Consider the following 15,960-nt stretch of genomic DNA (forward strand, 5'->3'; position numbering starts at 1 on the left):
CCCCAAAGGCACCACCAGTAAGATAATGGTGTCGGTGTGGGCCTTCTTCGCTGTCATCTTCCTGGCCTCCTACACTGCCAACCTGGCTGCCTTCATGATCCAGGAGGAGTATGTGGACCAGGTGTCGGGCCTCAGCGACAATAAGGTGTGTGTGTATGTGTGTGCATGTGAGTGTATTCACCTGCCTGTCTGTCTGTGTCCAGCATTGCATATGTTTTCCAAGCCTCACAATAATGCATTAGGAGCATTTGATGGAACCCGATTTTCCACCTCCCCACACCAACCCCGGCTATTGTCTCTCATTTTCTCTTCTCTTCCGGAACCCCCCCACCCCCACCCCCACCCCCACTTCACAGTTCCAAAAACCCAACGCCTTCTCCCCGCCATTCGTTTGAACGGTGCCCAACGGAAGCACGGTTAACGGAACATCCATAACAATTACCCAGAGATGCACCAGTATATGACCAGCTACCACCAGAAGAACGTGGGACGAGGGCCCTGGCAAGCCTCAAGGAGGGTGAGAGAAGGAGAGGGAGGGGTAAGGGGGAGGAGGGAGGAAGGGAGGAAGGGAGAAGGGAGGGAGGAAGGAAGGAAGGAAGGGGGGAAGGAAGGAAGGAAGGGAAGGAAGGAAGGAAGGAAGGAAGGAAGGAAGAAGGAAGGAAGGAGGGAGGGAGGGAGGGAGGGAGGGAGGGAGGGAGGGAGGAGGGAGGAGGAGGGAGGGAGGGAGGGAGGGATGGATGGATGGATGGAGGGTGAGGGGAGAGGAGGGAGGGAGGGAGGGAGAACAGGTGAGGGAGAGTGGGAGAGAGAGGGATGGAGGGAGGAGGGAGTGTGGGTGGGAAGCCAGCAGAGCTGCTGCTGTTGCTTGCTGCTGTCTGCCACTGCTCCTTAGCTCAGAATAGCAGCAAGCAACAGCCTGGTGGTTGGTGGTGGAGGCTGAGAGCTGATCTGATGTGATGGTCCTTCTTCCTTTCCAAGAATTAAGAATGCAGAGTGCGGGTTAGAACATTAGTGCTTCATATAGCCATCTGTGGGTTTCTGTTATTTTGGCTTGGTTGGGAGGGAGCTGGTTTGAGCTGCTAGCTAACCACTGGTATTGTAAAACTGTTAGTCTTGCATGGGTGTGTATAACTAACATGTTGTAGCCATGGGGAGTTGATGAGTTGTGGGTTTGTCACCTAAACCTGTCATAGGTCACTTACATTAAACAAAAATATAAACGCAACATGTAAAGTGTTGGTCCCATGTTTCATGAGCTGAAATAAAAGATCCCAGAAATGTTCCATATGCACAAAAAGCTTAGTGAGCATTTCTCCTTTGCCAAGATAATCCATCCACCAGACAGCTGTGGCATATCAAGAAGCTGATTATGATCATTACACAGGTGCACCTTGTGCTGGGGAAAATAAAAGGCCACTCTAAAATGTGCAGTTTTGTCACACAACACAATGCCAAAGATGTCTCAAGTTTTGAGGGAGCGTGCAATTGGCATGCTGACTGCAGGAATGTCCACCAGAGCTGTTGCCAGATAATTAAATGTTCATTTTCTGCCATAAGCCGCCTTTAACGTCGTTTTTAGAGAATTTCGGCAGTATGTCAACTGGCCTCACAACAACAGTCCACGTGTATGACGTTGTGTGGGCGAGCAGTTTGCTGATGTCTACGTTGTGAACAGAGTGCCCCATGGTGGCGGTGGGGTTATGGTATGGGCAGGCGTTAGCTATGGACAACGAACACAATTGAATTTTATTGATGGCAATTTGAATGCACAGAAATACCGTGACGAGATCCTGAGGCCCATTGTGAGGCCCATTTTTTTAAGTATCTTTGACCAACAGATGCATACAGTGGGGGAAAAAAAGTATTTAGTCAGCCACCAATTGTGCAAGTTCTCCCACTTAAAAAAGATGAGAGAGGCCTGTAATTTTCATCATAGGTACACATCAACTATGACAGACAAAAATGAGGAAAAAAAAAATCCAGAAAATCACATTGTAGGATTTTTAATGAATTTATTTGCAAATTATGGTGGAAAACAAGTATTTGGTCAATAACAAAAGTTTCTCAATACTTTGTTATATACCCTTTGTTGGCAATGACACAGGTCAAACGTTTTCTGTAAGTCTTCACAAGGTTTTCACACACTGTTGCTAGTATTTTGGCCCATTCCTCCATGCAGATCTCCTCTAGAGCAGTGATGTTTTGGGGCTGTCGCTGGGCAACACGGACTTTCAACTCCCTCCAAAGATTTTCTATGGGGTTGAGATCTGGAGACTGGCTAAGCCACTCCAGGACCTTGAAATGCTTCTTACGAAGCCACTCCTTCGTTGCCCGGGCGGTGTGTTTGGGATCATTGTCATGCTGAAAGACCCAGCCACGTTTCATCTTCAATGCCCTTGCTGATGGAAGGAGGTTTTCACTCAAAATCTCACGATACATGGCCCCATTCATTCTTTCCTTTACACGGATCAGTCGTCCTGGTCCCTTTGCAGAAAAACAGCCCCAAAACATGATGTTTCCACCCCCATGCTTCACAGTAGGTATGGTGTTCTTTGGATGCAACTCAGCATTCTTTGTCCTCGAAACACGACGAGTTGAGTTTTTACCAAAAAGTTCTATTTTGGTTTCATCTGACCATATGACATTCTCCCAATTCTCTTCTGGATCATCCAAATGCACTCTAGCAAACTTCAGACGGGCCTGGACATGTACTGGCTTAAGCAGGGGACACGTCTGGCACTGCAGGATTTGAGTCCCTGGCGGCGTAGTGTGTTACTGATGGTAGGCTTTGTTACTTTGGTCCCAGCTCTCTGCAGGTCATTCACTAGGTCCCCCCTTGTGGTTCTGGGATTTTTGCTCACCGTTCTTGTGATCATTTTGACCCCACGGGGGTGAGATCTTGCGTGGAGCCCCAGATCGAGGGAGATTATCAGTGGTCTTGTATGTCTTCCATTTCCTAATAATTGCTCCCACAGTTGATTTCTTCAAACCAAGCTGCTTACCTATTGCAGATTCAGTCTTCCCAGCCTGGTGCAGGTCTACAATTTTGTTTCTGGTGTCCTTTGACAGCTCTTTGGTCTTGGCCATAGTGGAGTTTGGAGTGTGACTGTTTGAGGTTGTGGACAGGTGTCTTTTATACTGATAACAAGTTCAAACAGGTGCCATTAATACAGGTAACGAGTGGAGGACAGAGGAGCCTCTTAAAGAAGTTGTTACAGGTCTGTGAGAGCCAGAAATCTTGCTTGTTTGTAGGTGACCAAATACTTATTTTCCACCATAATTTGCAAATAAATTCATTAAAAATCCTACAATGTGATTCTCTGGAGAAAAAAAATCTCAATTTGTCTGTTATAGTTGACGTGTACCTATGATGAAAATTACAGGCCTCTCTCATCTTTTTAAGTGGGAGAACTTGCACAATTGGTGGCTGACTAAATACTTTTTTCCCCCACTGTATCTGTATTCCCAGTCATGTGAAATCCATAGAATAGGGCCTAATGAATTTATTTTAATTGACTGATTTCCTCATATGAACTGTAACTCAGTAAAATCTTTGAAATTATTGAATGTTGCGTTTATATTTTTGTTCAGTATATCTCTTATTACTAGGCCCTGCAGTTTTTTCCTGATTTTGCGACCTCAACAGGAAAACTCCAGAGCATGTACAGGCTATAACCAGGGCCTGTAGTTTTACTGGTTCAGTCATATGATCAGGAAAGAACTCCTAGCCCTGCACATAACCAATATCTACAATTGCTTACACTTTGCCTGACCAATACTGACCACTAACTATCCTCCACTATCTCCTGCCCTTCTCCTGCTCAGTAAATTGGATGCCTTCATCTACGATGCCGCTGTGTTGAACTACATGGCCGGGAGGGACGAGGGCTGTAAGCTTGTGACCATCGGCAGCGGGAAGGTGTTCGCCACCACCGGTTACGGCATCGCCATCCAGAAGGACTCTGGCTGGAAGAGAGCAGTGGACCTGGCCATCCTCATGCTGTTCGGCGACGGTAAAGCTCCAACTGACATGCAATTGTAGTCCTACGGTAGAATATAGAATAGTAATGTATTAGTCCATCTGCAGAGATAGAAATTCTTCATCTGCTCCGCTCCCTCATCCCCTCCCCACTCCCCAAGACAACACACAAACACACAACACACACATTTTGGGTAGGAGCACAGGTTCAGCCAACCACAGAGCAGCACCCCTGCAGCTACACATTTTAGTAGCAAGTGCCTAGCTCAAGGGCACAATGGCAGGAGATGGTACATGGGATCTTAAACCAGCTTCCTTCTGGTTGTTAGTTCATCTCCCAATTGCATTGTCGAATCCCAGGATTCGAACACTGGATGCTGGATACCACAGTCTTAATTGCACTGCTTAGTTCCATTGGCCTGTACATATTATATACAGTTGAAGTCGGAAGTTTACATACACTTAGGTTGGAGTCATTAAAACTCATTTTTCAACCACTCCACAAATTTCTTGTTAACAAACTATAGTTTTGGCAAGTTGGTTAGGACATCTACTTGGGGCGGCAGGTAGCTTAGTGGTTAAGAGCGTTGTGCCAGTAACCGAAAGGTCGCTGGTTCTAATCCCCGAGCCGACTAGGTGAAAAATCTGTCGATATGCCCTTGAGCAAGGCACTTAACCCTAATTGCTCCTGTAAGTCGCTCTGGATAAGAGCGTCTGCTAAATGACTAAAATGTAAATGTAATCTACTTTGTGCATGACACAAGTAATCTTTCCAACAATTGTTTACAGACAGATTATTTCACTTATAATTCACTGTATCACAATTCCAGTGGGCCAGAACTTTACATACACTAAGTTGTCTGTGCCTTTAAACAGCTTGGAAAATTCCAGAAAATTATGTCATGGCTTTAGAAGCTTCTGATAGGCTAATTGACATCATTTCAGTCAATTGGAGGTGTACCTGTGGATGTATTTCAAGGCCTACCTTCAAACTCAGTGCCTCTTTGCTTGACATCATGGGAAAATCTAAATAAATCAACGAAGACCTCAGAAAAAGAATTGTAGACCTCCACAAGTCTGCTTCATCCTTGGGAGCAATTTCCAAACGCCTGAAGGTACCACGTTCATCCGTACAAACAATAGTACGCAAGTATAAACACCATGGGACCACGCAGCCATCATACCGCTCAGGAAGGAGACGTGTTCTGTCTCCTAGAGATGAACGTACTTTGGTGCGAAAAGTGTAAATCAATCCCAGAACAACAGCAAAGGACCTTGTGAAGATGCTGGAGGAAACAGGTACAAAAGTATCTATATCCACAGTAAAACGAGTCCTATATCGACATAACCTGAAAGGCCGCTCAGCAAGTAAGAAGCCACTGCTCCAAAACCGCCATAAAAAAGCCAGACTATGGTTTGCAACTGCACATTGGGACAAAGATTGTACTTTTTGGAGAAATGTCCTCTGGTCTGATGAAACAAAAATAGAACTGTTTGGCCATAATGACCATCGTTATGTCTGGAGGAAAAAGGGGGTTGCTTGCAAGCCGAAGAACACCATCCCAACCGTGAAGCACGGGGGTGGCAGCATCATGCTGTGGGGGAGCTTTGCTGCAGGAGGGACTGGTGCACTTCACAAAATAGATGGCATCATGAGGAAGGAAAATTATGTGGATATATTGAAGCAACTTCTCAAGACATCAGTCAGGAAGTTAAAGCTTGCTCGTAAATGGGTCTTCCAAATGGACAATGGCCCCAAGCATACTTCCAAAGTTGTGACAAAATGGCTTAAGGACAACAAAGTCAAGGTATTGGAGTGGCCATCACAAAGACCTGACCTCAATCCTATAGAAAATGTGTGGGCAGAACTGAAAAAGCGTGTGCGAGCAAGGAGGCCTACAAACCTGACTCAGTTACACCAGCTCTGTCAGGAGGAATGGGCCAAAATTCACCCAACTTATTGTGGGAAGTTTATGGAAGGCTACACAAACCCAAGTTAAACAATTTAAAGGCAATGCTACCAAATACTAATTGAGTGAATGTAAACTTCTGACCCACTGGGAATGTGATGAAATAAATAAAAGCTGAAATAAATCATTCTCTCTACTATTATTCTGACATTTCACATTCTTAAAATAAAGTGGTGATCCTAACTGATCTAAGACAGGGAATTTTTACTAGGATTAAACGTTAGGAATTGTGAAAAACTGAGTTTAAATGTATTTGACTAAGGTGTATGTAAACTTCCGACTTCAACTGTATATAAACTGTTCAATGTGTCCTATCTAGAGTCTATGGTCCACAGCATGTACAGTAGAAACACTGAGAAGTCTTGACAAGATACCTGGATGATCACCTCACTGCCTTCAGAGAAACGTTCTATATATTGAGTGTACAAAACATTAAGAACACCTGCTCTTTCCATAACATAGACTGACCAGATGAATCCAGGTGAAAGCTATGATCCCTTATTGATGTCACTTGTTAAATGCACTTCAATCAGTGTAGATGAAGGAACAGGTTAAGGAAGGATTTTTAAACCTTGAGACAATTGAGACATGGATTGTGTATGTGTGCCATTCAGAGGGTGAATGGGCAAGACACCGGTTTGAGTGTGTCAAGAACTGCAACGCTGCTGGGTTTTTCACGCTCAACAGTTTGTTGTGTGTATCAACAATGGTCCACCACCCAAAGGACATCCAGCCAACTTGACACAACTGTGGGAAGCATTGGAGTCAACATGGCCCAGCATCCCTGTGGAACGCTTTCGACACCTTGTCGAGTCCATGCACTGACGAATTGAGGCTGTTCTGAGCGCAAAAGGGACTCAATATTAGTTAGGTGTTCTTAATGTTTTGTACACTCAGTGTCTATACATGGACATGGGCAGTACACAACAATGGCTTGAATGCACTAGGCATTTTCTATCATAGCATGTCCCAGTTTTTATAATGTATGAGAGGTCATAACAGTGTGAGAGGGATATGGTCCAGATTGTTTCAGACAGTTGATAGTCTCTTGATACAAGAGGCTAGGGATTTGGTTCACCACTGAAAGTGAGCCTCACATACAGTAGCATACATCTCTACAGTATGTACCAGACCAGGGTTCAAATACTATTTGAAATAATTTTGAATACTTTACCTGTGATTGATTAAGCTTGGCTGGCCTAATGGACCAATAGAATATCCTCAAAACTAAACCCCGCCTCAGCAGGAACTCTAGGCAGGCTAGAGAAACCACTCAAAGTATTTGAAAGATTTCAAGTAGTATTTGAACCCAGGTCCGACATCTACTGCCAAATACAGTGGGGAAAAAAAGTATTTAGTCAGCCACCAATTGTGCAAGTTCTCCCACTTACAAAGATGAGAGAGGCTTGTAATTTTCATCATAGGTACACGTCAACTATGACAGACAAATTGAGAAAAAAAAATCCAGAAAATCACATTGTAGGATTTTTAATGAATTTATTTGCAAATTATGGTGGAAAATAAATATTTGGTCACCGACAAACAAGCAAGATTTCTGGCTCTCACAGACCTGTAACTTCTTCTTTAAGAGGCTCCTCTGTCCTCCACTCGTTACCTGTATTAATGGCACCTGTTTGAACTTGTTATCAGTATAAAAGACACCTGTCCACAACCTCAAACAGTCACACTTTGTAGACCTGCACCAGGCTGGGAAGACTGAATCTGCAATAGGTAAGCAGCTTGGTTTGAAGAAATCAACTGTGGGAGCAATTATTAGGAAATGGAAGACATACAAGACCACTGATAATCTCCCTCGATCTGGGGCTCCACGCAAGATCTCACCCCATGGGGTCAAAATGATCACAAGAACGGTGAGCAAAAATCCCAGAACCACACGGGGGGACCTAGTGAATGACCTGCAGAGAGCTGGGACCAAAGTAACAAAGCCTACCATCAGTAACATACTACGCCGCCAGGGACTCAAATCCTGCAGTGCCAGACGTGTCTCCCCTGCTTAAGCCAGTACATGTCCAGGCCCGTCTGAAGTTTGCTAGAGTGCATTTGGATGATCCAGAAGAGGATTGGGAGAATGTCATATGGTCAGATGAAACCAAAATAGAACTTTTTGGTAAAAACTCAACTCGTCGTGTTTGGAGGACAAAGAATGCTGAGTTGCATCCAAAGAACACCATACCTACTGTGAAGCATGGGGGTGGAAACATCATGCTTTGGGGCTGTTTTTCTGCAAAGGGACCAGGACGACTGATCCATGTAAAGGAAAGAATGAATGGGGCCATGTATCGTGAGATTTTGAGTGAAAACCTCCTTCCATCAGCAAGGGCAAAGAAGATGAAACGTGGCTGGGTCTTTCAGCATGACAATAATCCCAAACACACCGCCCGGGCAACGAAGGAGTGGTTTCGTAAGAAGCATATCAAGGTCCTGGAGTGGCCTAGCCAGTCTCCAGATCTCAACCCCATAGAAAATCTTTGGAGGGAGTTGAAAGTCCGTGTTGCCCAGCGACAGCCCCAAAACATCACTGCTCTAGAGGGAGATCTGCATGGAGGAATGGGCCAAAATACCAGCAACAGTGTGTGAAAACCTTGTGAAGACTTACAGAAAACGTTTGACATGTGTCATTGCCAACAAAGGGTATATAACAAAGTATTGAGAAACTTTTGTTATTGACCAAATACTTATTTTCCACCATAATTTGCAAATAAATTCATTAAAAATCCTACAATGTGATTTTCTGGATTTCTTTTTCTCAATTTGTCTGTCATAGTTGACGTGTACCTATGATGAAAATTACAGGCCTCTCTCATCTTTTTAAGTGGGAGAACTTGCACAATTGGTGACTGACTAAATACTTTTTTCCCCCACTGTATATGTGGTCAGACGTTAATTTCATTCACACCTTAACGCGCTGTCAGAACATATTTTATATAAACGAGTACAGAGCTCAGAGTTTCACCCTCACTGGATGTCTGTTCAGGTGTCATCCCCTGTTATAATACATACAACATGGTTACGTGATGTATGTTTGTCTCGTGTGTGTGTGTGTGCGTGTGTGTGTGAGTCGTGTGTGTCATGCGTGTGTAAGTGTGTGTGGTTGTATGTATGCATGTGTCGTGTGTGTGCATGTGTGTGTGTGCGTCATGTGATGACAGAGGGGCCAAGAATAGTGTCCTAGTTCCAAGTGGCAGCCTCTGGTGAATCTGGAGTGGATTCAAATAGCATCAAGTGTGGGCATGCTTATGTCTGGTGGGGGTAGGTCTGGTGGGGTGTGGGTCTAGTGGGGTGGAGGTCTGGTGGGGTGTAGGTCTGGTGGGGTGGAGGTCTGGTGGGGTGTGGGTCTAGTGGGGTGGAGGTCTGGTGGGGTGTAGGTCTGGTGGGGTTTAGGTCTGGTGGGGTGTAGGTCTGGTGGGGTGGGGGTAGGACTGGTGGGGGTATAGGTCTAGGACATACAGATGTAGGATCTTAATTTGGCCAGTATTGTCGTAGCAAAATCATCCTGCAGAAATAGGATTTGAACGTTTAGTCCATAATGTTGCTTGATCGGGTGGTTAGGATATTAGCTGGACAAAAGTAGGCTACATGAAATACTGTTAATATAAGCGTGTGTTAGTGTGGGTTTTTCAGTGAATTTATGTATATCACTAATCTCATCTGCTCATCTGCATTTCAGCAACAAAAGAGTGATCAAATTAAGATCCTACATCTGTACATGGAACACATACAGAAGTGAATAGCTTTAATTAAGTAGGACACTTTTTGGACTTCTCCATTGATTCTATTCTACAGGACCAACTGAAACAAGAACAGCTCAAGTCTATATTTCAACCAGGTCTTGTGCAGGGGTAGGTGGAGGAGTATTGAGGTCAACCCAAAGACTGCATGTCCGGGCCTCCCGAGTGGTGCAGTGGTCTAAGGCACTGCATCGCAGTGCTCGAGGTGTCACTACAGACCCGGGTTCAATCCCGGGCTGTATCACAACCGGCCGTGATCGGGAGTCCCATAGGGTGGCACACAATTGGCCCAGCATCGTCCAGGTTAGCGGAGGGTTTGGCCGGGGGGCTTTACTTGGCTCATCGCACTCTAGCGACTCCTTGTGGCGGGCCGGGCGACTGCAGGCTGACCTCAGTTGAACGGTGTTTCCTCCGACACATTGGTGCAGCTGGCTTCCGGGTTAAGCGGGCGGGTGTTAAGAAGCGCAGTTTGGCGGGTCATGTTTCGGAGGACGTACGACTCGACCTTCGCCTCCCGAGCTCGTTGGGGAGCTGCAGCGATGAGACAAGATCGAAATTGGGGTTAAAAAAGAATAAAGACTGCATGTCCTACATCTGAGGAGCTCAAAGTCAACTTGACACAACCTGCTGAGCTTCCTTCACGTCTGTCACTGTGGCCTACTTTAACAGGAAGTCTTAACAACCAGGCAGGCACAATCTGCTACCGTCCAGGCAGCGAGTGAGTTAGCACACTGTTAGTTACACAAGCACTAGGGGAGTGGGAAATCCCCTTTGGTAAGATACAGACTCTGGTGGCTCACATCAAACAAATCTCACTGGACATGTCCTCCCCGAATCTCCCTCAGCACCAATTCCAGGGAGGAGGGGGGCTATGGGGACATATTTTACGGTGGGACCGGCGATCACATGACTGTGTGTACTTCCTCCCGGACCCCAAGGACTAGCAGAAGTCCCATGAGGCTGTTGTTTCCCACATCAAGACCAGATAACGAGCGACTTGCATAATCAATGATTAATGAAGATTAGCTGTGATTAGCTGTTATAATGGGGGGACATAACACAACATGACATGCGTGTGTTGCACACACCAGGAACCTTGTTGTTCACTCCTGCACTGACTGTGCTCACACACACAGCTGTAATGGCCACACACACACACACAGTCACAATAACAGTCAAGGACAAAGACATCAGAAGCAACTTAATCAGTGTCTCACAATGTTCATTCCAGTCCACTGCACTGTATCCCTCTACTGTATCGCACTTCACTGTATCCCTCTTCACTGTATCCCTCTACTGTATCGCACTTCACTGTATCCCTCTTCACTGTATCCCTCAGCACTCATGCCTGATATTAATCCTCAAATACCTCACCTTTCAGCACCTACAGTTGAAGTCGGAAGTTTACATACACCTTAGCCAAATACATTTAAACTCAGTTTTTCACAATTCCTGACATTTAATCCTAGTAAAAACTCCCTGTCTTAGGTCAGTTAGGATCACCACTTTATTTTAAGAATGTGAAATGTCAGAATAATAGTAGAGAGAATGATTTTTTTCAGCTTTTATTTATTTCATCACATTCCCAGTGGGTCAGATGTTTACATACATTCAATTAGTATTTGGTAGCATTGCCTTTCAATTGTTTAACTTGGGTCAAACGTTTTGGGTAGCCTTCCACAAGCTTCCCACAATAAGTCCTTGTGGTCCTTGTGGTCCTCTGTAGCTCAGCTGGTAGAGCACGGCGCTTGTAACGCCAAGGTAGTGGGTTCGATCCCCGGGACCACCCATACACAAAAAAATGTATGCACGCATGACTGTAAGTCGCTTTGGATAAAAGCGTCTGCTAAATGGCAATATTATTATTATTATTATTATTATTATTATTATTATTATTTATTATTATTATTTATTATTATTATTTATATTATTATTATTATTATTATTATTAAGTTGGGTGAATTTTGGCCCATTCCTCCTGACAGAGCTGGTGTAACTGAGTCAGGTTAGTAAGCCTCCTTGCTCGCACATGCTTTTTCAGTTCTGTCCACAAATTGTCTATAGGATTGAGGTCAGGGCTTTGTGATAGCCACTCCAATACGTTGACTTTGTTGTCCTTAAGCCATTTTGCCACAACTTTGGAAGTATGCTTGGGGTCATTGTCCATTTGGAAGACCCATTTACGACCAAGCTTTAACTTCCTGACTGATGTCTTGAGATTTTTCTTCAATATATCCACATCATTTTCCTTCCTCATGATGCCATCTATTTTGTGAAGTGCACCAGTCCCACCTGCATCAAAGCACCCCCACAGCATGATGCTGCCACCCCCGTGCTTCACGGTTGGGATGGTGTTCTTCGGCTTGCAAGTGACCCCCTTTTTCCTCCAAACATAACGATGGTCATTAAGGCCAAACAGTTATATTTTTGTTTCATCAGACTAGAGGACATTTCTCCAAAAAGTACGATCTTTGTCCCCATGTGCAGTTGCAAACCGTAGTCTGGCTTTTTTATGGCGGTTTTGGAGCAGTGGCTTCTTCCTTGCTGAGCGGCCTTTCAGGTTATGTCGATATAGGACTCGTTTTACTGTGGATATAGATACTTTTGTACCTGTTTCCTCCAGCATCTTCACAAGGTCCTTTGCTGTTGTTCTGGGATTGATTTGCACTTTACGCACCAAAGTACGTTCATCTCTAGGAGACAGAACACGTCTCCTTCCTGAGCGGTATGACGGCTGCGTGGTCCCATGGTGTTTATACTTGCGTACTGTTGTTTGTACAGATGAACGTGGTACCTTCAGGCGTTTGGAAATTGCTCCCAAGGATGAAGCAGACTTGTGGAGGTCTACAATTTTTCTGAGGTCTTAGCTGATTTATTTAGATTTTCCCATGATGTCAAGCAAAGAGGCACTGTTTGAAGGTAGGCCTTGAAATACATCCACAGGTACACCTCCAATTGACTCAAATGATGTCAATTAGCGTATCAGAAGCTTCTAAAGCCAATACATCATTTTCTGGAATTTTCCAAGCTGTTTAAATGCACAGTCAACTTAGTGTATGTAAACTTCTGACCCACTGGTATTGTGATACAGTGAATTATAATTGAAATAATCTGTCTGTAAACAATTGTTGGAAAAATTACTTGTGTCATGCACAAAGTAGATGTCCTAACCGACTTGCCAAAACTATAGTTTGTTAACAAGAAATGTGTAGAGTGGTTGAAAAACGAGTTTTAATGACTCCAACCTAAGTGTATGTAAACTTCCGACTTCAACTGTAGCTATATGCTCCCTCTATCTTCTCCTAACCTACAACTCAATATAACCTGAACCAACTTCTAACCCCATCCCCTCTAACCCTAAACTTCAACCTTACCATAACCTAACCCTCCATATACCCCCTCACCCCTAACCTTATCATAACCTAACACCCTCCATATACCCCTCACCCCCTAACCTTATCATAACCTAACCCCTCCATATACCCACTCACCCCTAACCTTATCATAACCTAACACCTCCATATACCCCCTCACCCCTAACCTTATCATAACCTAACCCCTCCATATACCCCCTCACCCCTAACCTTATCATAACCTAACCCCTCCATATACCCTCACCCTAACCTTATCATAACCTAACCCCTCCATATACCCCCTCACCCCTAACCTTATCATAACCTAACCCCTCCATATACCCCCTCACCCCTAACCTTATTACAAACGAACCCCTCATTATACCCCTCTAACCTTAATACAATATAGGCTTATTTTTCCTTACGCTGCTCTAACCCTCTTTCCTGCTAGCTCCTTCTATCTCCTCCTAACCCTAGTATAGCCCAATACAACCTTTATACAACCTAACCCCTCCATACATACCCCTCCTAACCCGCTCTTCTGCTAACCCCTCCTAACCCCCTGTATCTCCTGCTTATCCCCCCAGGAGAGATGGAGGAGCTGGAGGCTCTGTGGCTGACGGGGATCTGCCACAATGAGAAGAACGAGGTGATGAGCAGCCAGCTGGACGTGGACAACATGGCGGGCGTCTTCTACATGCTGGGGGCGGCCATGGCTCTGTCGCTCATCACCTTCATCGCCGAGCACGCCTTCTACTGGCAACTGCGCTTCTGCTTCATGGGCTACTGCACCGGCAAGCCAGGCTTTACCTTCTCCATCAGCAGGGTGAGTTATTGTCTGGAGTGGAGCAGGACTTCCTGGTCTGGTTGCCAATATTCTGTGCTAATGCCACGTTCACGTCATGTCGGAAACTCGGGACCTCCGAGTTCAAATGAACGTCAGTTATTTGCGTAGAGCTTCCTATTGGTTGATTCCGATACTTCCCAAGTGGGAAACTCAAGTATAAACTAGTCTGAAATTTTAGAATTTCTGACATGATGTGAACGCGGCATAATAAAACCTATACTAATAAGCTAATGAAACTTTGCTAACTGTGATAGAGACAGTGTCACGTCCGTCTATGAAATAGGACCAAAGCGCAGCGTTGGGAGTGAACATGATGATTTTAATTAAATGCTCACAACAACAAAAACAACGAAAGCGTGACGTCTAGTGTACAACACGCACACACACGAACAAAATCCCACAACCCGAAAGGAAAACAGATAGATTAAATATGGCTCCCAATCAGAGACAAACAGCCGACAGCTGACACTCGTTTGCCTCTGATTGGGAGTCACTGACAAACATAGAAAATAAACCACCTAGAACACCCACCAGAGAAACCGAAAACATAGAATGAACACACCCTGGTTCAACATAATGAGTCCCCGAACCAGGGTGTGACAGTACCCCCTAAAGGCGCGGACTGTGACCGCGCCTAAATACGAGCAAAACAGGGGAGGGCTGGGTGGGCATTCTTCCTCGGCGGCTCCGGCTCCGGGCTTGATCCCCACTCCCTCTCCAACCCCCCAAAGTACTCCTGGTCCTGTCCAGCCCCGCTGGCCGGAGCCGGACTGACGACACGCGCCCCTGGCTTGGTGCGTGGAGCAGGAATGGACCGGAATGGGCTGGCGACGCACACCACTGACTTGGTGCGGAGAGCAGGGACGAGCCGGACAGGGCTGACGAGACGCACCACAGACTTGGTGCGGGAAGCTTGGATGGGCCGGACTGGGCTGGCGACAGCGCACCGTATCCCTGGTGCGAGTGGGGAACAGGCCGGGTCGGGGCTGGCGACGCGCACCGTATCCTTGGTGCGAGTGGCCGGAACAGGCCGGGTCGGGCTGGCGACGCGCACCGTATCCCCTGGTGCCAGTGGCCGGAACAGGCCGAGTCGGGCTGGCGACGCGCACCGTATCCCTGGTGCGAGAGTGGCGGAACAGGCCGGGTCGGGCTGGCGCCGCGCACCGTATCCCTGGTGCGAGTGGCGGAACAGGCGGGTCGGGCTGGCGACGACGCCGTATCCTTGGTGCGAGTGGCGGAACAGGCCGACCGGGCTGGCGACGCGCACCACCGGCACGATGCGAGGAACAGGAACAGGCGGCCCGTATGGAGACACACACCACTGGCCCTACGCAGAGATCAGGAACGGGCCGGACCGGACTGGACACACACCCCAGTACCTCTCGCCGTGCCTCCACACTATCCCTCTCCTCTGTGACCAGTGGCCCCCTTAACCTGGCGGCCTCCTCTTCACACCCGCTGGAGCCCATCGCGGCCTCCTGCTGCCCCGTCGTCCACGTCGTGAGCCCCCTAAAAATTTCTGGGGGTCTTCCCAGGCCTCCAACATTCTCTCCCATCTCTCGCTCCTCTGTCTCCAACCCTCTTCACTCAGCTCCTCCATGGGCTTGACCCAATCGAAGCTGCCACGGAGATTTATTCGCGATGGCTCTTCGACACGCTGCTTGGTCTGGTCTTGGTGGGATTTTCTGTCACGATCGTAGAAAGGAGCAGACCAAAGCGCAGCGTGTTGAGCGAACATCGTAGACTTTATTATTAAAGAAACCACGATAAAAACAATAAACCACGATCATGAAGTCCTCAGTGACACGACTGAAACGGAAACAAAAACCCACAATTCCCACAGGAAAACATTCAGAATAATATGGCTCCCAATCAGAGATAACGAGCCGGCAGCTGACACTCGTTACCCTCCGATTGGGAGTCATAGACCAAACCTAGAAATACAACCAACAGAAAGGCAAACCTAGAAATACAAAACCAAAACCCAACAAAACAAAATACACCCTAAATGAAAATAACAACCCTGGCTCAACAATCAGAGTCCCTGGAGCCAGAGTGTTAC

At 46.2% G+C, this 15,960-nt stretch overlaps 1 protein-coding gene across 1 annotated transcript; it reads left to right on the forward strand.

Moving 5' to 3' along the window:
• Positions 1-448: 448 nt before the first annotated feature.
• On the forward strand, positions 449-13,877 carry LOC121557926 (glutamate receptor ionotropic, NMDA 2B-like; the record flags this gene model as incomplete). Its single annotated transcript, XM_045220687.1, has 3 exons — positions 449-501; positions 3,826-4,013; positions 13,639-13,877. Coding segments are annotated over exons 1-3 (480 nt in total), but the record flags the coding sequence as incomplete, so codon positions are not given.
• Between the last annotated feature and the right edge of the window lie 2,083 nt (positions 13,878-15,960).

The sequence above is a fragment of the Coregonus clupeaformis genome, unplaced genomic scaffold, assembly GCF_020615455.1.
Source record: "Coregonus clupeaformis isolate EN_2021a unplaced genomic scaffold, ASM2061545v1 scaf4997, whole genome shotgun sequence".
NCBI classification, from domain to species: Eukaryota; Metazoa; Chordata; class Actinopteri; order Salmoniformes; family Salmonidae; genus Coregonus; species Coregonus clupeaformis.